The sequence below is a fragment of the Gymnogyps californianus genome, chromosome 1 (genome assembly GCF_018139145.2).
Source record: "Gymnogyps californianus isolate 813 chromosome 1, ASM1813914v2, whole genome shotgun sequence".
Lineage (NCBI taxonomy): Eukaryota > Metazoa > Chordata > Aves > Accipitriformes > Cathartidae > Gymnogyps > Gymnogyps californianus.
In genome coordinates this window covers 67,120,552-67,142,277 of record NC_059471.1, presented here as the reverse complement: position 1 = coordinate 67,142,277, position 21,726 = coordinate 67,120,552, and the positions used below count along the sequence as shown (strand labels likewise).

The following is a 21,726-nucleotide window of genomic DNA, read 5'->3' as shown; positions in this document are numbered from 1 at the left end:
AAACTTAGAGGAAAGGGTGTTGTCACAGACCATAAGTTTGTCTGGGTAGGTCTTTAGGCAAGGAGGTCAATGAAATATTTTTGTCATACATTTTCTGGAATCAACAATGGGTTGCCCTAGCAGCAAGATTTAAGGAGTATTAGCTGCTTAACGTGGTAATATACTTTGCTAAGCTGTCTGGCATTATTAACGGTAACATTCCCCATCATACACTTTTTCTTAGCCATGGGAGGAACAGTGATGAAGGACATCTGGGTTCTTGTAAGTTATACCACTCTTTTGCTGTTCTCAGTCCTGCTCTGGTTGATTTTCTTTTCACTCCCACCAATTTACCACAATAATAAAATGAAAAAGAGGAAAAGAAACTAAATCTGGACTTCTCAGGAGGCTAGCCATTTGGGTATGGGCACTTTTCCGACCATGTTAATGTCATTGAGATAATAAAAAAGCTGCATTCAAACCGCTGACATTCTTGGCTTGTGCTGGATAAATACAGAGAAGATTTGAAGTCTTCTGGACAATGCAAATGGATTCATTCGGATATTTCCTATTCCACTTGAAGTCTACAAAAACCTCCTTAGAGAAAGATGCCAATGTGACAAATACATTCCAGACAGCTATTATACAGTATAGATGGACTAGGAATCATTCCAGTCCCAGAGTAATGTACTGGATAGAAACACTGATGATGACGCAAAACCTCACTGGTTGTAATGATTTGCAATCACCAGAGGCTTGGACAAGCGGGGAGTCACTTGTGGGAGAAAAAACAGTAGGGTTTCTATCAACCTGTGACCTACATGCACAGACATGCTCTCAAACACCTGCCTCCCTCCTCCCCAGCTCCTCAAAGCACAGCAGAAATGAACATGTGATGACGTGAGTTTGTTTACCTCTGTCTGGTAGGCATCATATAGGAATCCTATTCCACTTGAATAAAACTGGCACCTTTTGTTATACAAAGGTCTGGGTTCCTGTAAAGAGAAAAATAGCCAAAAAAGTACTCAGTCTGGAGGAAGTGTGAAGGCACCATGTCCCATGTCCCCATGCCAGATGCTTACAGCTCTGTGGAGCTGAAACCAATGCAGACATTTGGGTAAAAGTGGCTCACACACCCCTGTGGTGGCTTTCTTTCCAGAATGGCTCTCCTCAGGGTTACATTTTCCTTCCTCACTCTGCCACTAAGCTATGTGACTATAATTTATTTTTCTCTGTACCAGTCACCTCTTTTAAGAAGACATCACCCCGGGCATTTAACCACTTCCTTGCTTGATGTCAAATAGTACTGCTGTATGAGAAAGGTCCAGTCACTCTTTTTCCTGGTACAGTTTCTTACCTAGCACAAAGAATTACTTTGCTATTTGTCTTCAAGATATGGGACTTTCTTTTTAAAGGATTTCAACAATGTCCATAATGAAAACAAAGTAAAATAGCTAATGCTTTAAGCATTCCACTTACTACACACACTTCAAACCCCAAAAGCAAAACAAAGAATAATGAAGAAATGAAGGCATAAAGGGGAAGTAATTTGCACTGTTTGTTTTTGCCTTATTTTCCATTTATGCTTATTGCAAAAGATGCATTCACTGCTTTTATTTCATATTTTGCTTGTAACAGTTCCCACAAGCTGATATAAAGGAAGAACACAATGAAATATCCTTGGCCTGATGGAAGATGTGTGTTTCCGAACTTGGCAAATGGCCACTTTGAAGGCTAGAGGGTGCACACCTCAGTCAGTTTCAGGACTAGACCACATTTGCCTTCGGAGGATTTGACAACTGAAGAGTCCTCTGTGATCAGATGTCTATCCCAAAGCAAAGTGTGGGAATGACTTATGTTGGCAAAAAAAGTCTTTTTTAACTTTCTGTCACTTATCTAGTCCTGATCTGTGCCTTCTGTGCACTGTGATCTGTGCACTCAAGTGCTCCCCAATATGTCAGTCAGACCACTTCCAAGAGAGAAGATGGAAACCCACTATCTGCCATCCCCTCTTTCCATGCTAACTTACAAGCAAAGGACTACTTAAGTTGTTAGCAGAAATCTGTGCTGATTAACTTTCACTGCACTTTTAAAGCTTTACAACCCATCCAGGAATAATCCAGAAATTGCAGAAAGATTTGCACTACTTAAGATCACTTCTGAGTATTCTATGCTTGTTGGATAATGAAGTGTGCACTGTATAAATCTGCTGACCCAAAATACATAATCAGTTAAAATGCAGAGCTAGGCAGGAATGCAGACAGGTCAATGAATAAAGTTCATCCATCAGCTTGTTTGCCTTTCTGATTACTCTGGCAAACCCAAGGAAGTTTGGACACCAGCTCCCAAGGGTTAGGGAAAGGTTAGCTTCCTGCATCCAAAAATATTTATTTATGTTACACAAGTGTAAGAAAAAATGCTTCAATAACTCTTTTTCTCTAGAGGAAAAGCAAATACCACACAAAAAGCATGCCATGTCTCAAACTAGGACAACATTCTTCCATAGATCTGGGAAAGCCTTAGCCTTTAGCCATGACTTCCAGGGACAGATCTGGTTGGGAGGACTAACAGAATTGTAGTTTCTCTGCTAGCACAGCAAGCATAGTATCAGCCAAAGGCTGTGCTGCCCTTCTTTCATAAAGTATCATACTCCAACCCCAATTTCATCTGTTGCATGAGGATGAAATGAGAGAGAAGAGGAGTGAGCAGTAGAAATGGCTTTTTCTGCCATGAGGAGCAAATCCATGAAAAACTGCTGTCCATCATATTCACAACAATAACAAGTTTCAGTTTGATCCTGGAAGATCCTGGAAGGAGGCGATGGTCAAGTGCATGGAGCCCAAGTGGTTTTCTCAATCCTGATGGTGAGGAGAAATGGCTTGAGGAGGGCTGGATGGATCCAGCAGATCAAGAACTGGCTGTGCATCTGGTGTCAGCAACAGGAATTTGGCTTTTATGACCATGAGAGCATCTCTCATGATCAAGGACTTCTTGGAAGAGATGGGATCCACCTGACTAATCAGGGCAAAAGCATTTTTGCCTAGTCTAGTCAACTGGTGATGAGAGCTTTAAATTAGGAGCAACAGGGGAGGGAGATGAGGAACAACAATCAAGTGAGGAAATAGTGGACTAATGAGACAAGTGAAGTGAACAGGGTGATGTGGACAAGAGAAATCTCATAATCAATGTAACAGGGCTAAATTGGGCCCACTTCAAGTGTAAGTACATGAATAAGGAAGCACCCATAGGACAACACAAAGAAAGCTCTCATCCCTTTTCTGGGATGCTTAGCACTCTGAAGTGTCCGTACACTAATACACACAGCATGGAGAACAGACAGTTTGAGGTCTGTGTGCAGTTACAAGGCAATGATCTCATTGGGATCACAGAGACATGGTAAGATAGCTCACAGGACTGGAGTGCTGCCACGGATGGATACAGGCTTTTTAGGAAGGACACGGAGGACGGTGGAAAGGGGAGTTCCTCTTTATGAGAGACAGCAGCAAGAGTGCATGGAGCTCTGCCTAGGGACAGAGGAGGAGCCAGCTGAGAGCTTATATGTCAGTATTAGAGGCTGGACCAAAACGGGAAACTTTGTGGTGGGTGTCTGCTATAGACTGCCTGATCAGGAAAAAGTAGATGAGGCTTCTTTAGACAACTGGAAGAAGCCTCGCACTCACAGGCCCTGGTGCTCACAGAGTACTTTAATTACTTTACTACTTCAAAGTAGTAAAGGATTTTACCCCAATATCTGGGGGAGGCACAATGTATCTGCTAGAGGAACAACACAGCAGGGCACAAGTAATCCAGGAGGGTTCTGGAGTGCATTAACAACCACTTCCTAACATGGGTGATCAAGGAGCTGACAAGAAGAGGAGCTCTGCTGGACCTCATACTTACAAACAAGGAAGGATTGGTCAGGGATGTGAAGGTCAGCGGCAGCCTTGCCCCTGATAATGAGATGGTGGAATTCAGAATCTGGATAGGAGGGAGCAGGGAAAAAAGCAGGATCCCAACCCTGGACTTCAGAAAAGGAGACTTTGACCTATTCAGTGATCTGCTTGCAAGAATCCCATGGGATACAGGCCTGGAAAGCAGCGAGGTCCAGGAGAGCTGGCTGATATTCAAGGATCACCTCCTCCAAACTTAAGAACAGTTCATCCCAACTAGCAGGAAATCAAGCAAAGGCAGCAGGAGGCCTGTGTGGATGAAAAGGAGTTCCTGATGTAACACAGACATAAAAAGGAAGTCTACAAGAAGTGCAATCAGGGGCAAGTCACCACGGAGGAAAATAGAGTAATTATATGAGCATGCAGGGATGGGGTTAGGAAAGCCAAAGCCCACCTGGAATTCAATCCAGCAAGGGCTGAGAAGGGCAACAACAAGGGCTTCTCTGGGTGTATTAGCAGCAAAAGAGAGATTAGAAAAAATACGGGCAAACTACTGAATGAGGCAGGCAACCTGGTGACAAAAGACATGATAAAGGCCAAGGTATTCAATGCCTTCTTTGCCTTGGTCTTCAATGGAGACCAGTGGGAAAATCTGGGGCAAGAAAGACCCTTGCTGGAGGAGGATCAGGTTAGGGAGTGTTTATCCAGACTGGAGATACACAAGTCCATGGGACCTGATGGGATACACCCATGAGTACTGAGAAGGCTCAATGATGTCAATGCAAAGCCACTCTCAGTTATCTTTGAAAGGTCGTGGTGTTCAGGGAAGATTTCTGAGGACTTGAAGAAAGCAAACGTCACTCCTATCTTCAAGAATGGCAAGAAAGAGAATCCAGGGAACTACACACTGGTGGCAAGGTGATGGAGCAAATAATCTTGGAAACCATTTCCAAACATCTCAAGGACAGGAAGGTGATTGGGAGTAGTCAACATGGATTTACAAAGGGGAAATCATGTTTGACCAACCTGTTAGCCTTCTACAAGGATGTGACTGGCTCAGTGGATGAGTGGAGCTTCTCACTCGTCTGCTTCTGGATGTTGTTATCTTCACTTCAGTAAGGCCTTTGGCAGTCTTTCGTAATATTCTCACAGACGAGCTGATGAAGTACATGCTAAATAAATGGACAGTGAGGTGGACTGAAAGCTGGCAGAACTGCTTGTGATGTTGTGATCAGTGACATGAAGTCCAGCTGGAGGCCACTCAATAGTGGTCTACCCCAGAGGTCAAGAATAGGGACAATATTGTGTAACAACTTAATTACTGAACTGGATGATGGGTAGAGTGCACCTTCGGCAAGCTTGTAGATGATACAAAACTGGGAGGAGTGGCTGAAACACCAGAGGACTGTGCTATCATTCAGAGGGACCTGGGCTGGAGAAATGGCCTACAAGAACCTCAAGAAGTTCAGCACAGGGAAATGCCAAATCCTGCACCTGGAGAGGAATAATCCCATGCACCAGAAAAGGCTGGGGGCTGACCGACTGGAAAGCAGCTTTACAGAGAAGGACCTGGGGGTCCTGGTGGGCAGCAGGTTAAACATGAGCCAACAATGTGCCCTTGTGACAAAAAAGGCCAGTGGTATCCTTGTCTGCATTAGGAAGAGCATCACCAGCAGGTCTAGGGAGGTGATCCTTCCTCTCTACTCAGCACTGGTGAGACATATCTGGAGTACCGGGTCCAGTGCTGGGCTCCCCAGTATGAGAGACGTGGACATACTAGAGTGAGTGCAGAAAAGGACCATGAAGATAATTAACAGACTGGAGCATCTGTCGTAAAAGAAGCAGCTGAGAGAGCTGGGACTGTTCAGCCTAGACAAGAGAAGGCTCAGGTGTACCTTATCAATGTGTACCAATACCTGATGGGGGAAGTAAAGAAGATGGAGCCAGACTCTTCTCACTGGTGCCCAGGAAAAGGACAAGAGGCAATAGGCACAAACTGAAATACAGGAAATTCCGTTCAAACATAAGAAACTTTTTTTACTCTATGGGTGATTAAACACTGGAACAGGTTTCCCAGAGTGGTCGTGGAGTCTCCATCCTTGGAGATACCCAAAGCCCAACTGGACACAGTTCTGAGCAACCTGCTCTAGTTGACACTGCTCTGAGCAGAGGGGGTTGGATGAGACAGTCTCCGGAGGTGCCGCCCAGCCTCAGCAACTCTGTGATCTTGTGAAGAGGGTCAGAGCCTACCTCAGGATATGAGCACACTAACAAGTTTTCTCAAAGTATCATAGGTTGTGAATTTAGCAAATATATCTTAGCACCTGGAGACAGATGCTCCCTGACCTTACCTTCTGGGCATGCATGCCCTTACTCCAGGTTGCTGATGAGTGACACCACCACGTCACACTACGAGGCTGTGTCTGGCCCTGAATGCTAAGATCCTCCCCTCAGACATCTCTATATCTTGCTAAAGGCAGTGAGAGAGCTGTCTAATCTGCCTCCATTAAGTACAGGAAGACCCTCACCTTAGCCCTGATCTCTTGGCTCACACAGCTTTCCTACCCTTTACACCTCCTTCCTCTTAAAAAAGAAATTGGTCCTTTTATCGGTTTGGTCTTTGAGGGAGAAGACAAACACGCTTTTCATCCAAGTGTGCTTGCGACTGGAAGCAGCACTGCTCCCTGGGGAGAGAGGTGATTGATTAATCCATACCAGCTATTATCGCTTCATATTGCTGTGCAGCAAAAAGGTCAGAGCTGTGACATGGAAGCAACCACTGTGAATACAGTTAATACATTTGCATGCACAATCATGGCAAATGAGTACTTTCTGTCATGCACCTAATTTTGAAAAGCAAGCCTGCTGCACTAGTAAAGCCAGCTTTCAGTATTCAGTCTGTTCTTCTAAATGCATCTGTATGTGCAATCAGTCTGGAGACATCAAATCAAAATAAATGAGTGATGTTCGAGTGTATAAAAATAACAAAGATTAGATAACGTTGACTTTATCCAGACACCCACAGAACTCAACACCTAAAGCATGCAGCTTTTAAGTAGAGGTACACTGGGGAGGCCGAAAGGTTGCATTGGTAAAAGCTTCCATTTGAATTAGATTTTCATGCCACAGAGGTGCTGTGGTCTGTCTGTCTACTAAGGTGTTTTATATCACTAAGGCACCACACAGACATTAAAAAGTGTTTAAAAATTATCCAACAGTATGTCACACCGCATTAGCACCCATTGGACTTTATAGGCCTCTCTAACAACAAAGGCAAATGAGACATACTTCAGAGCTATAAAAGTATTCCTGACAGACTGCTCATAAAATACTTTATATTTTCATATTGCTCACTGCAGACTGTGTATGAATATAGGATACCAATCAGTCCTTGATTCTACTTGATTGTACTGCTTATAGCAATACTGGTAGATACAGAGCTACTTTTACATACTATATATGTAAGTATATATATATATTTCATCTATTAACGGTTGCTTTAAAGTATATAGCAACAATATTTTGTTTAACTAATTTGATATCCTTCGATACCAGGAAATCCCTCAACCACTGTTATTGGAACAGAGCTATGCAATACCTCCCACTAATGTGTAATATTAATATATTCATATATAATAAATAATGCATTCCCCTTCTCTGCTTCTTTGAGTAACTCTAACTGGAAATGGGCAGGTGGGAAAGATCTGTTGGCTAGAGCTCTGCTGATATATGCAGGGGACAAACACCAGTAGGCTGGCAAAAAGAAGAATTCTGTATAAAAATGTAGTTGCATGTTTGGGTTGGTTTATTGATGTAAAGGAAAAATGGACGGGTTTTATTCAATCCTTCTGAGCACTGGGAAAGATGGTTTCTTAGCTAATTATGTACGAGTGTGTTCATGTATAATGGGCAGATACAGTCAGACTGCCATCAGTCTAAGTTTAGAAAATTTTCAGAGGTGTCAAAAAAAAATCTGGACACCCAGTAATTCCCTTTAATTTCAGGCAAATCAGAACTGCTCAGCCTTGAACCCTACAGAGCAAACTGTAGCTCTCCCTGTTCTTGCACAGTTTTTATTTCAGTATTTTTCTTGCATGTGTATTAGAACCTGGGAGTGATGAACAGACAGCTAAAAGAGGGAAGGTTTTATGCCAAGGAAGAGACGATTTGGTCCAAATATAGAGGGTTTTGGTTTGGTTAGTTGCTTTCTTTTAAGAGCATACAATAAAAAATCCACATTCTTTCTTATGGTGGGAGCATTGCAATACATTATTTGTGTAAGGAAAGTACTCTTTGAACAGTATCTTTGGTGGATTTGATACAATGTCTGTGGGGAGGAGGTTGTATGGCTCTTAATTGAGGTATGGAAAGTAGATTTTTCAATTCCAGTTTTTGTTTCCTTGGAGAACACATATATTTTGGATAACATAGGGAAAATTCCATCTCCCTTATGTGTAAGTCCACTTTCTGAAAACTGAGATACAGCATAAACTGTGTTGACTGAAATTTATGCCACTTTACAGACAGAAAACATGGCTAATAATTTATTGGAATAATTATATAGTGAGGGCTATTTTTTTCCAATTACAGTATTTATTTAGTCTTAGCTTCCATGGCTTCACCGATAGAAGTGTAGATTAATCAGTGCCAGGGAATGTTCCCAGGCCCGAAACTCAATCATCTAGCCCATTAAATTGTTAGAACTGTGCCTGTGATGGCTTTGGCCTGGGCAAACTATCACTCTTCCAAAATAATTTCTGGGTATGGTTTGGAAATTAGCATGGGCCAAGAACCATTCCCAGTAAGTAATTTGGACATTGCCATGCTGCCTGTGACTCTAAGAGACTTTAAAAGTAAGGACATGGGCTTCACCATGCCAGTTGGCCTGGAGACCACAGAATGGTCCTGGGCACGTGTAAAAGACGAATATAGATAAAATTGAGGAGTCCAAAACCAGACTAATGTTTTTAGTGGCTCATTAACTTGAAATTTCTCATTTTCTGTTTTCTTCCTGCAACATTTTTGTAGGTCCTTTTCATCTACTGCATAGCTAGCAATGAATAGGAGAGGGAGCTGGCAAGACTTTTCAAGTTTAATCCTAAAAGCAAACCGAAACATAACCCTTCAGTGCCAGCTCAGCCTTGTGCCAACAGCTGGGCGTTCTGGAGATTATCACTCCCTTCAAGAGCAGGCTCTCTGCTACCTTTCTGAAAGCAGGCATGCAAATATGAACAAATAGATGTTACTAGCAACTAGCTTTTATGCTTTTCTGGAGGGCTAGATGGAGCATAGGTATCTGTGTCAGCCTCACACTGACCATCTGAGAGCACGTGGCACATGGGAGCATACAGACCTGAGAGCTTTCAGACCAAAGACAGAAGAATCTCATGAAAGAAGGTGCCAACATATTAGGAGTCTGGGAAAGCAGGCAGACTGGATCACTGTCTGGGGACCTGAGCTAAAGCTGACTGGATCCCACCCTGTACAAATAATGAGAGGAAATGCTACAGATCGTTTGTCATTCCTGTCTCTCTCTGACCAAGAGCTGTTTCTCAGCCTTTGTCAACAACATTCTCAATGAGATGGGTGTCTCCTGAGGAAGACCACTGCTAGGAGATCCCAGGGATTCACAGGAGCCATTAATACAAACATCTTTGTGCTTTTACTCATAAACAAAAAAAAATTTGTGCATTTTTAAAATGTTATGAACAGCCTCCATATTGGCTGTGACAAGATGGGTATTAAGGAACATCTGAGTCTAAGGTACAGGTCAGTATCCTCAATACTGCAGTGAGGGGGTATCATCAGCTTTAAGAAACAAAACATCTTATACTTCTGCTCCCCAGCCGTACAACTCCCACATAAAGCACATGATTATACCTTCTGGAATCAGAAACAAGGGTGGGGTTTTTTGACAATTGTTTTGGGCTTTTACTTGTTGGCAGCTAAACATGCAATTCAGTTTTCAGTTTGTAATTTCTGGAGCAGAAGAGGCTTTCAGAAAACAATTTATCTTGCATAATTTCACTATTTTAAGAAAAGAGCAGAAATAATAACCCCCCCTGAACTCTCCAATTCCAGATTTCCAAATATTAAACCCAGATCAACTGCTGGAAAAGAAAATAAACTAATTACAATAACCATTTTAAACTGGCTAGTTTCTTTCAGACCTGTATCTTCTCTTGTGCTTGATAAAGAATCTTTAACCTCCTGGTAGACCAACAGAACGCCTTACTCATAATTCATGAGATGTTAAATTTTTGTACAGGTAGTTTACAGATAGCTATTAAAATACTACTCCTCATATGCCTCATTGAAAATTATTTCTGTAAGTCATGGCAGCATTTTCATAACCTTTGCATTTCAGAGAGCAGCTGGGAAGAGAGGGGTCACTGCTCAACTCCGGGAGCCTCTGGGCAGGACAGAGCATGTGCTCCCACAGGAAAAGGTGCCTCCTTGGACAGGCCAGTGCGCTGGGGCTGCCCACCACCACCATGGGGCTCAGTGGGCTTCTCTTCCCTCCCTTCAATGTCAGGGACTGCTCTTATGGGAGTGCCAGGCATCAGCTCCTGGCCTTTGCTGCACTGGGTTGAGCAGATGTGCTCTTTCAGTCAGTGCCAGGGATGCTAAAGGGGCTGGTACTTGAACCAGCCACTGCATCTCCGTCTCTCTCATTCACTAAGAAACTCAAAACACATAATAAATCGGCTGTAAGCATTTGGCTGACAGCAATCTGAAATGCTGTGGTTGCTAGAAAACCCCAGGTTTTAAAAAACTATGACCCTGAAAGGAAGTCCAGATGCTAGAAAATAAAGTCCTGAACACTATGGAGAGATGCCTGAAAGACAGGAATTGTAAAAAAAAAAAATCTGAATTTTATTTGAAATTAAGGAAGTTGGGAAAGTACAGTTATGGGAAGAAAATTAACTGTACTGGTGGACTTGGCAGTGCTAAGTTTATGGTCAGACTTGATGATCTTAAAGGTCTTTTCCAACCTAAATGATTCTATGATTCTATGATAATTCCTACCTGCTTCACATTTTCACCATGCACCAAGAGAGTCTTTCCTAGAGTTATTAACAGCTTTTATCTCATTGCCACCAAGCTCATCATCAGCTTTTGAATCCAAATGTCAGTTTCGTTTTACTTCACCAAGTGGGCCTCCAAGTCTTTCCATTTCCGCATTTCAGCAATTTTCCTCCCCTGTGATACTAGTGTTTGTTTCCTACTTTTTCTTCTGTGTTTTGTCCTCTTGAGAGCATCACCTTGACTAACAACATAGAAACTCCTGGGCTGTTAGAGAGTGCACAGTGCATGCTGGCTGGGATTTGGAAGCGTGAGTGCTAAAAAAAAAAGAGCAAGCCATTTCTGGACTGCCACAGTCCTACATCTGTGCAGCAGCCTAGCCCTGAGGTTATGCTACTGCCAAGGGCTGCAATGGACTGGACCATCAGGAACAGAATTTTTTCAAATTTTTTGCCATTTTTTCAAAATTAGCAAACTATATTAAGAAACTATAAGCCCTAGAATTAGGTTTTCACATGTTCTTTTGACCTAAGCTGCAGACTTGGCTACTGTGTGTTGATTCAGTTTCTACATGTATTGCCCCTGCCTTAAAAGTCAAGAGTTCCCAAATGTGCAGTTGAACAAACCCTTCAAAGTGATGTAGAGTGCGACAGAGAGACAGGATGCTTCTGTCCATGCCATACTCCTACTGTAACTACAACACATTAGTGATCCCCTGGTGCAAATAATACATTCCCAGTTTTGTTTAAATACTTAGGAGGCAGTCATGACAGTATTTGTTTACACGCTTTGGGTGAGGTCATGCCATGAGAGCAATGCTGAGAGTTTCACTCTAGACTGCAGTCAGCACTTACCCTTTCTCATGCTTCTCCATCTGCCCTGCATGAACTTAACTTAGGAGCTAATCTTCTTCCAGAAATGCTGGGCTCCAGCCTAGGGACCTGCCTGTGTCATCTGCTATGCTGAAATAACCCAACTCCAGTGCTGAAAATAGGAAAGGAAAAGCAGCTGGTGTGGCTTAAACACTTCTTTACTCTCACAAACCAGATTTACTTCACACTGTGCTTTCCAGGGGCTCTTTTTAGGATTTCTATTCAATTTGAAAGACTAGATCCTACAGAATCCTCTTCTCTTAATGCTTGGGAGTAGTAGATATTCATTTCAGGTCTTTTAAACCAGAAAGTACTCAGAGTACCAGTATACTGTCATGGCTGAAAAACACACATACATGGACCTGTCTCTCTTTGTATTTCCTCATTGATTTTTCCTCTATTTAAAATATTTTGTAGTGGTAGCCTCAGTCACACTCTCCTTTATTTGGGGAAGATTTCTGGGCTGGCAGTACTGCTACAGTCAAATGAAAAGCCTCCAGATGCTGGAGCTGCCCCACTGCTAGACGATGTGCACAGACAGGTCTACTCTTGATGTGGACAAACAGCTCTGTTCTCAGATGGATATAGTTCTATTAGGAGAGGTTAAATCCTCTTCAAATAGTTTTTTTTCTTTCAATGACTTTTGGCCGCACTCTCCCTGGCATGAAGGCAGGAAGAGAGGCCCATCAGCCTTCACCAGCATATGCAGTGCAGTGGGACAAGTACAAGAAATGGGAGCTGACTCCCCTGCACACCCCCGTGGAGGTTCAGCTGCCCCAGTGCCTTTAGCTGATGCAGGCGTAGGTGGTGGCAGGAAGAAAATAGGTGTGTGTAGAGCTGCTGAGTGACACCATGCCTGTCTGCTCAGGGGCTGCTGTGCTGCAAACCAGCATGTCATCGGAGGCAGTTGCTCTGGCCGTACTGGGGAGCTGGAGCCACACAAGGCTCCAGCGAGGAAGCCTACTCCTGCCTTAATACCCCAGACCTCTGGCAAATCCAAGCCTGGCACTGGAATGTGACTGCTTTTCTTTAGTCAAGTTTTGCTAGCTAATGTCTCTCAGGATGAGGCTGTAGACCTTCCCATGATACCTGCAACAGCTATTCTGCATAGTTCAAAACTTAGATTTACCACTGGCTTTTACACAAGTTTCTAATGATGCAACTAGCTGATATTATTCAAGGCTGTAATTTTAGTTATTGCTTGATGCAGTTAGATATTTAATTGCTTATTATAGTTGATTACTTACATTGATTACATTACCTTGATTATAGGGTTTGTTATATAAACTGATTGCTCCTGATTATAATGATGTTGTGCCATGTGAGTAATTAAGTTTTCCACAAGAATGCAAGAACTGTTTATTCTGCTTCTGGTAACGTAACTCAAATACATGAAATACAACCCATCTCCTCCCTTTTGCCTTAATGCTATGAGAATATGTAAGAAATATCTAAGTCTCTAAGTATACTACTGCAAGAAATGTCATTTTGCAAGACACCAACCTTTACACATCTGAAATACTGAATATCCTGCTGACTGAAATGTAGGGGGTTTACATTTATAATGCTCTTTTGGATTTATTTTACATTAAAGAGAAGGAAAAGAGGCTGCGTTAAATGCATCTAGTTGAGCAATATATATATTGAATATCTACATATGCAAATAAAATGCTGGAGGCTTTATTAATGTTGCAGTGTTGATTTTAATTTTCAGGGCATGGCACACCACTGATGGGGACCTTTAAATATCCCCATTATAATCTAAGTAATGTAATAACAACTTTATGTATGAAATTTTTATATTAGGTATTGAGCAGAAAACACACAGAAAGTAGGTGTTTATGCCCAGCAATTTGCCATCAAAGCTCCCTATCATCCCTGTAAAGGGAAGACCCCCACCGACACACAGCACAGCACACTAGAGGCCAGGCTGACAGGGCTTGTCCAAATGGAAGGGACTGCAGGACTAGGCTCCAAAATATAAGAGAGTAGAAAGTCCATGAGAGAAGCCCCAGGAGGAATGGAAAGACATGAGTTATAAAATTAAGATGGCCTAAACAATTAGTGAAATGATTCATGCATACCCTGATTGCTCAGGTACAACAAGCTTCTCCCCATCTCCACTGCCTTGTTATTTTGAAGCTCACATGCATTTCAGAAGATCAGAGATGTTCAAATTCATGGTGTTCAGAGCTCCAGAGGCAAAAAAGCCACTGGGTATACTGCTGGCTGGGAGTGTGGAGAGAACTGCACTGAGGCGTAGACACAAGGAAATTCTAAGCAGGTTCAGTAACCAAATTTTTTTAAGTATGATATCTTAAAAACATATTTTTTCAAACTTGGAATTTCTCATCAAAGACTAAATAAATATATTACAAGTGTGAACTTTCATAATCTATCAACGCTGGTGCAACACATATTTTAATAAGCTCTTAATAGAGCCATAAATAGTCATCAATCAAAACTTCATTGAATACCTGGGAACATACTTTTCATGGACATTATCTGCAACTGAATAATCATCCACCCACAGAGAGAAATTCCTGCTACATGATATTATTATTCATACTAATCATGGTTTCTTCTTAAAGATGAAACAAATAAAACCTCTGGCTTTTTGAAACCTTTTGCTAGGGCAAAATGCAGCATACTTAAATACCCTAAATTTTTACTCTAGTAGAATTTAAGGACTTTTATGTGCTTTGCTGATTTAGATCCATGTGAATAAACAGCACGTTTTCCTTTTTTATTCCACTAGTTTCTGCACAGGGCAACTCAAAGCACTGTTTTTCCTTTGACAAATGATGGAAAAAAATGCCAAGTATTTTTGCTGTAGTCTGAAGTCTGCAGGTGGTTACTCCCTCTCCCCTCTATGTATCTGTGTAGCAGCTTTGAATTCTTTTCATAGAACAGAAACATCTGTTGATAGTCCAGAAACATTTCTGAGAATAGGAAACAATGAAGGAAATTATCTTCTGCTGGCAGCACATCAGAGGGAAGTAGATTATGCTTTTCAGAGCAGACTGCAAGCCCTTTGCCCCAGTCACCCACCTTTCTTAGGATTAAACTGTAATTAACTTGCTTTGTATACTTTGCATAAATTCCATCATGGCTAGTGCTTTGTAAAGTGAGGTTAAAGATGGAAGTAGACAGTAAATCTCCCCTGATCCAAGCTGCTATTCTACATTGCTAAATAAATTCCCCCTCACCCTCAACTGATTTCTGGATGTATAGGAGCCACACAGATGCAGAAGACTATAATCTATGGAAACAGATGCAGATTATAGAAGACTATAATCTATGTACAAATGCAGAAGACTAAAATCTATGGAAATTAGAACACCAGTGTCATTTTAAAAATGGATCAAATCCTGCTCACTTTCTCACCTCTCATATTATTTCTCACACTAATAATATGATTATTAATCTGAATAAAATATGTAGAATTTCCCTCCATATCTCTGGAGTTGATTTACAATATACTCAGTGGAGTTCACACCTATCTAATTACACTGGCAGCAAAGCTAAAAGAAAATCATTTACTTTTCAGAGCCAAAGAAATTGGAAGTGCCAGATTTGCTATTACTCCAATGCACTAAAAATTCTGCCCTATTGTGCATTGACATTGTGCTCTCTGTGAGACAGGATCATGTAATTAAATGACAGTGGCATTTAACCATTAGCTTTCACATACTCAAATGTGTGGATCATTCCCTTAATGTTTTCTCAGAGTGCAAACTCCTAATTTAAAATAAAAGAGTAGTCTTCCTCCCTCCCTATTGCATGCAATTGTAGTAAGATGTCCCTTACTGCATCTTCAAGGAATTTTTACCTTAAAGCTGCATTACTGCAGCTTGAATGACCAAAATAAGGACATTAGGAGGGATCTCAATGTGGGCTGTTACATCTCAAAGAGGGAAGCCAATGGACCAATGTTTGTGTCACGGGGCTAGGGGAAGCTGGACCAATCCTTGTTTTTGCCAGCAGTGGAGGCTTTTGTCTTACCCAGTGGTGCAAATGAAGAGCCGGGAGGGCCTGAGACAGCCTTACCTCTGCCCCTCTCCTGGGGTTGCAGAACAGCACGAGGAGACCATGTGGTAGATGTAGAGAGATGCCGCTGGGAAAGGAACAGGGAATCTCTTTCCTTCCCATCAACAAGCGAATTGCTCTTTGGCATCCAAACACAATGTGTGTGCTGCCTAATGGTTTAGGTTTCTGTTTGGTTGGCACAATACCAGTCCTTTTCCCTCAGGAAAACAAGTCACAGCAGGGAAGAAAAAAGGGATTTCAAAGAATTTGCAATTCGGCTAAACCTGAAAGGAATTTCAGTGAAAAAAAAGAAAGAGGAGCTGTATAACCAGAGGGCTTTGTCCCTGTCAATGTGAGAGGCTCTGCAAACTGGAGGGGGGATCTTAAGAGGTTCTCCAAAAAAAGGGTTGCCATTATTTTTCTTACTGGAAAATATCTGGCAACCAAACTAAAGCATCCTACCAGCTCCTCTGTAATGTCAATATATTCAGGCTGTATGCGTAGTACTTACCTGTCTGGAAACAGAGGAACATCAGACTGCAGATTCGTGGGGACAAATACCCTGAAGCCCTCCCCTGTCTCTGCATTCTAGCCCAGAAAACATTAGCGAGATGACAGTTTTGCTGACAAGCCCTTGGATGCATCAAATATATTCACCATTGCATTGTCTTGTGTGTTATCCAATATCTGAGGAATACTGTTTTTAGCAGAGATATTATTTCAGTTATGTTCATGTTAAAGACTGTATCTCCTTTGCAGATTTGAAGACCAGCAAACCTGGATCAGAAATCTTGATAAATGGTTTTCAACTGGTTTTAATCTCTGAACCCCTAAACATTTTCCAGCAGGGAACAGGTCCTGGTACCACACAGAGAGACCTGCTGACAAGAGGCAATAGAGTTTCCACCTGACTATAAAAATAGTTCACAGGACCCTTCTTTGAAGACCCTGCTCTGGAATGACCTTCTGAATAACATAGGCTAAATAATTTCACCCCAAGACATCTGCATCAAGTTCATCACTTCTGGATAAGTTTCATAAGATCATGTAAAAAGAAACTTGGGGTTTAAATATTTCAGTGACGAAGAACCATCCATATCCTTGACAAAGCTGTTCCTGTAATTCATTATTGTCAAAACTGTGTCTACTTCATGGTTTGAATCTGTTTAGCATTGACTTCAACCCACTGCACTTACTTGTGCTTTTGTGTGAGAGACTAAAAGCCCTCTGTTAGCAGATAACCTTTGATTATGTAGATACCTTAGAGAGGCCAAGATCAATTCACCTCTCAACCTTTTCTTTGATAAACAAAATAAATCAGACTTCTGAGTACTGTTGCTGAAAGGTGCCACTCCAAAGTTCAGATTTTTCTTCTCTGAACTCCTTCCAAGTTGATAATGTCCTTTGCAAAGTACAAGGAAACACCAGAGCTGGAGTCTATAATCTAGCAATGGTCCCATAGGCTATACCTATATTGCCAAATAAAAGCCAGAGACCAATCTCCAGTCCTGAGGCCACATGGTCCCATCCACACTGCTCACCCCCAAACAGCTTAGCGTTATCCCTCTAGTTCAGATTTGTTTTCAAGAGAGCTTGTGGGGTTGGTCTGAAACTGAGCTGGCAGCTAACCATTAGACAGAGGTCTGATGCTTGAGTTTATTCCATAGCAGCAGAGTAGACATAGCCACTAATACCTTACAAAATATCTGTCATTATAGGTAACTCAGCTTCGTCTTGCTAGTAGACACTACTCTCCAGTAATTCATGGGTTATGTTAGCTCATTTAGCTACAGTATCTCCCTGGAAGATTACTTCACGTTCAGATTTTTTACCACATTGATGTTTCATCCCTCCTTAGACTTGCTGCTTTCCAAAACACAGGGGCTCCATCCTAGAGCTAGGATGTCCTTTTTCTCTACTCTGCTCCTTATGCATCAGCTGAAAATACTAGCATGGCAAAAAGGCACCCAAAAACCCTCCTTTGGCCCAGGAAGGTTCTTCTGGCAAAAACACAGTAACTTACAACAGCACCAATATAACTGTGGTTACTGCGGGGGAGATCTTCACCTGAAAGGAGGTGATTTTGATTGAGTGTGTGCCAGAGCAGACAGCAATGCAGAGCTTCCAAGCTCTGATGTGGCTGAAAGCACCAGACATCTCTAGGTATCTGTAACTCATTCCAGGGCTCTCAATTAGGCTGGAGACGTGTCCAGCATGAGGAGCTCTTCTACCATCTGGACTGTGATGTTCAAAGAAGAGTATTCGTCCTTTGATTTAAAGTATACTCAACTGCATTTGGATGCATGAACATAACCGTTATGCGAATGTGGCCATCTTGCAGTACAAAAGAGAAATCTTGGTAGATTGGCTTAAGCTGGTTGCAAGAGTCCTCCTTTGCTCCAACCCTTAAATTAAGTTCATAAAAAAGAATTAATCCCCCCTTGTAATTAAATGGTACTGTAGGAATGCAGTCGGTGCTTCCCATCTCAGTGTCAGATGCAAGGTCTAATCCTAGTATTAATACTGTGGAATAGTTGACCATTGGCTTGAAAATGCACTGCTTGCAAACTTAAGCCCTTTGTATTTAAGTTCATCAATAAAACATTTTTCACCTCGGTGGACCATCAATATAAAAATCACTACTGAACTAGTGCTAGTTTTCAGTCATAAATGTTTAGTGCTCACTCTGCTAAAAAAAAAAAAACCAACAAAACCCTTTATGGTATATGCTATGCCATGCTATTATATTAATGAGTCATACAGGATGGAAATGGAATTAAAAGTAATTAGCTGTAATTTTGTCTCATGTAGGAGCATGGAGAAAGTAAAATGCATTTAGTGTTCTTCTCCAGAGAAGCTAGCTAACTTAATTGCAATGAGAAATTACTTATTTTTTGAGTTGCGTTTTCTACCACCAGTCGCCAAGGTAACAACTTTGTTAGACATGGAATACAACTATTTGGTTTTTTCTTCAAAGGAAAGGCCAACAGGCTTGCTCAGAACATTTTCAACTGGCTTTTTAGGAGATCTGGCCTGAAGTGTGCAAGGCTTTGGAGCATGATGGCAAGCCGTGTTACGTGCCTGGGCTTACGAAGTCACCCTGTAGTAAAATGCAGTGGTCGCCAGCGAAGCTGCTGGGCACCCCTGCTGCAATTCTTGACTGAGTGCCTGTAATCTGCACAAGAAGCTTCAAAGATGGGAAGAGGACTGACATTCTCGGCCATTGCATGTGCAACCACCAGATGGTGCCATCAATTCTTGAGCGCACACATGCACCACCCGCCTCTTCTGTCCAAGGCCTGGGGAAGCAGCAGGGAACCTGCAGCTCGCTGCTGGGTGGGCGTCCCTTGCCTGGGGTCCTGCCCTTACAGCAGAAATCATCAGATCTTCATGGCATTTCAGACTGTACTTCTCTGACTAACTAACGTCCCGAGCAGAGGCCTCCTAATGTTTGATTGTTTCAGTCATCGTTGGATTCACCGCTTCTAACTTGGCTCAACGCTGGCTTTAAGCTGAGCCAAGTGAACGCTGCAGCCCCAAGACCTGGCCCTGCCTTCCCTCCAGCTCCCAGCTACACCTCCCCACTGCTCGCCTTGGGCTGGCACCGACAGTTGTCTGTCTGTCTGCCTGAGATACACTGGATGGGGCAATCCCGCTGGGAGCCAGCGTAGCGGGGCAGGGGGGGAAAGCACACAGGGTGAGTTTTCCCTTCAGCCTGCCCTACGCAGGCTCCTGTGCCTTAGTACAAGAGGTGAGGCAGAATTGTGAAACCAGGGGAAGGAGGGTGCCACTTTTTGACAGCCACCCTCATCTAAAATCCCACAATTTTTTTTTACTGTGGACAGCTGACTTGTACTCTCTAACCCATAGAACACTGAAAGGGCTGATGTTTGCTGAGGCTGATAAACCTCAGAGTGCTAATGCAGCTTCCCTGTTCTCCTCAGGAGCTTCTCTCCTTGGGAGGGAAGCTAGAGCACCAAGTAACCATGGTGATTTTGCAGCTTCTCAGTTTAAAGGCATAAAATACTGCATAGCTAAGAGTATCTTGCATGTGGTTTCTGTGAGAAAAAAGCAGCACTCAACTCCCTGATCTGGTTTCTGTAGCACAGAAAGGTACAATGCAAAACACCCCTAATCTAAATCCTTTGGACAAGCTGAAGGAACCAAAACCCACACCCACTCACGTTATTTTCTGCTGGGGTTGGCTGGGACTGCAGTTTTATAATGTAGTTATTTGTTCACTGGATGGGGGCTGCCATCTTGGTATTACTTAGTACAGCAGCTTTTGAGCTCTACCAACCAGAGCTCAATTTGCATCAGCATTCCCCAGATGAAAGACTCCATTTTCTCATTGCCATGTCTCTATGCTTCCCAGAAGGTGAGTTTACGTAATGCCTGTCTTATTAAACAGTATTTTGAGTTAACATACATGAAGAGAAGACAAATATCTCAAGTTTAGTTTCTAAACTCCCAAATCTATAGGTAATTACCCAGCTGATACACTTCAGTAGTCCACAAGCTGCACTTAAACCGTGTGGGTGAAGATCCCATGCTAGGGGTAAGTGTTTTAGTGTCCTCCGGTTCAGCTACAGGTTAATTTCAGGGCTTAGTGCCTGATATATTCTATTTTAATTAATTCCTTAAGCCACCGCTATCAAAAGGAAGAAACTAGATCAGCTGAAAATGAAATTAAATCAATGATGTGGCACAGAAGTGGCTTTGCAGAAGAGGAGAGGAATCCAAGGAACAACTTAACACTGCCTGGTTTGATGTGCATTTTAGATCTCATGATGGACAAGCAACTCTGCCTTTCCACAGCACCCTCCTTTTCCTTATACACATATCCCTCTAACATCTACATGAGTTTTGATAACTTGAGTCATCAATGTAAAGCTGGCACATAGACATAAAGTCAGAAAGAGTACAAAATAGGAGCCCAGGATTGGAGCCTGACTCTTTTTCTGTTCCAATTCTTGCACATCTGAAGTGTTGAGAACAGCTTGCGAGAATCTGCTATTGTAAATCAGAATCTAATGTGTTGTCTCTGCTTTTAGGCAGGATGGGATTTGAACCTTTGCTTGAAGTGAGTGATGTCACGCCTAAGGCACCAAGAAGCCTCTCCTCTCTATATATGCAGTTACATTAAAATGCTTCAGCTAGACAAGATCACTTATCACATGTACATACAATATATGATTTCAAAGCCACTGCAACACATTTTTATCCCACAGGTGCCACAGTTGGGATCTAGTCTCCTTCAGGATAACTACTGTTTACAGAAAAACCTACAGATGTTCTCCTATTCCTCCGCCATTTCACTACTATGATCCAAGGCAGTCTGTAGCAAGAATAAAAACGTCCCCAGATCTCCATAAACAAAGCAACCATTTGTGTTTGTGCTTTCTAGTGAAGATGAGCAAACCCCACTGATCTTGGGCAGGATAATCTTAGGGATAAATGGATTTTTTCCTTTCTCTGGACCAGTTTTCCCAACATTTCACATTCCACCACTTTCTCAGTTTCTTATTTGTGGACACTTAAGAAAATTCTTGAATGGATTAGGGTCTATCTGTATAAAAATAGAGGTCTGAAATTGCAAAACAACAGAGCAAGATGCTCTTCTCCTCAGGATCTTATAACATGATTTCCCTTAGCATAGTCCATTTCAGGTTCCAGTTCCTAATACAGTACCTTATCATAGTGTTTTCTCAAATTGCTAGTAATAAAGTAATGTAGTAAGCCATGTTGTTGGCTACCTTTAAAAGCTAACCTGAAGTGCATCTGATTATTCTGCCAATTTGCCACTTCCCCATTCACAATCAGAAGCTGATGTGTCCATTCAACCCACCCAGATAAAAAACATGGAGGCTGCTTTTAGAAGGCCCCTGAAATAATGAGTATTTCAGAGGAACATCTTGGAAGCACTTCTA

General features: G+C 42.2%; 1 protein-coding gene across 1 annotated transcript in view; it reads right to left on the bottom strand.

Moving 5' to 3' along the window:
• Positions 1 to 21,726, bottom strand: part of TMEM255B (transmembrane protein 255B) — a 75,483-nt gene that overhangs the window by 17,466 nt on the left and 36,291 nt on the right. Inside the window, exon 5 of the mRNA XM_050911159.1 lies at positions 894 to 974. Within this exon, the coding sequence (XP_050767116.1) occupies positions 894 to 974 (81 nt within the window). The remainder of the gene's footprint in view (positions 1 to 893; positions 975 to 21,726) is intronic.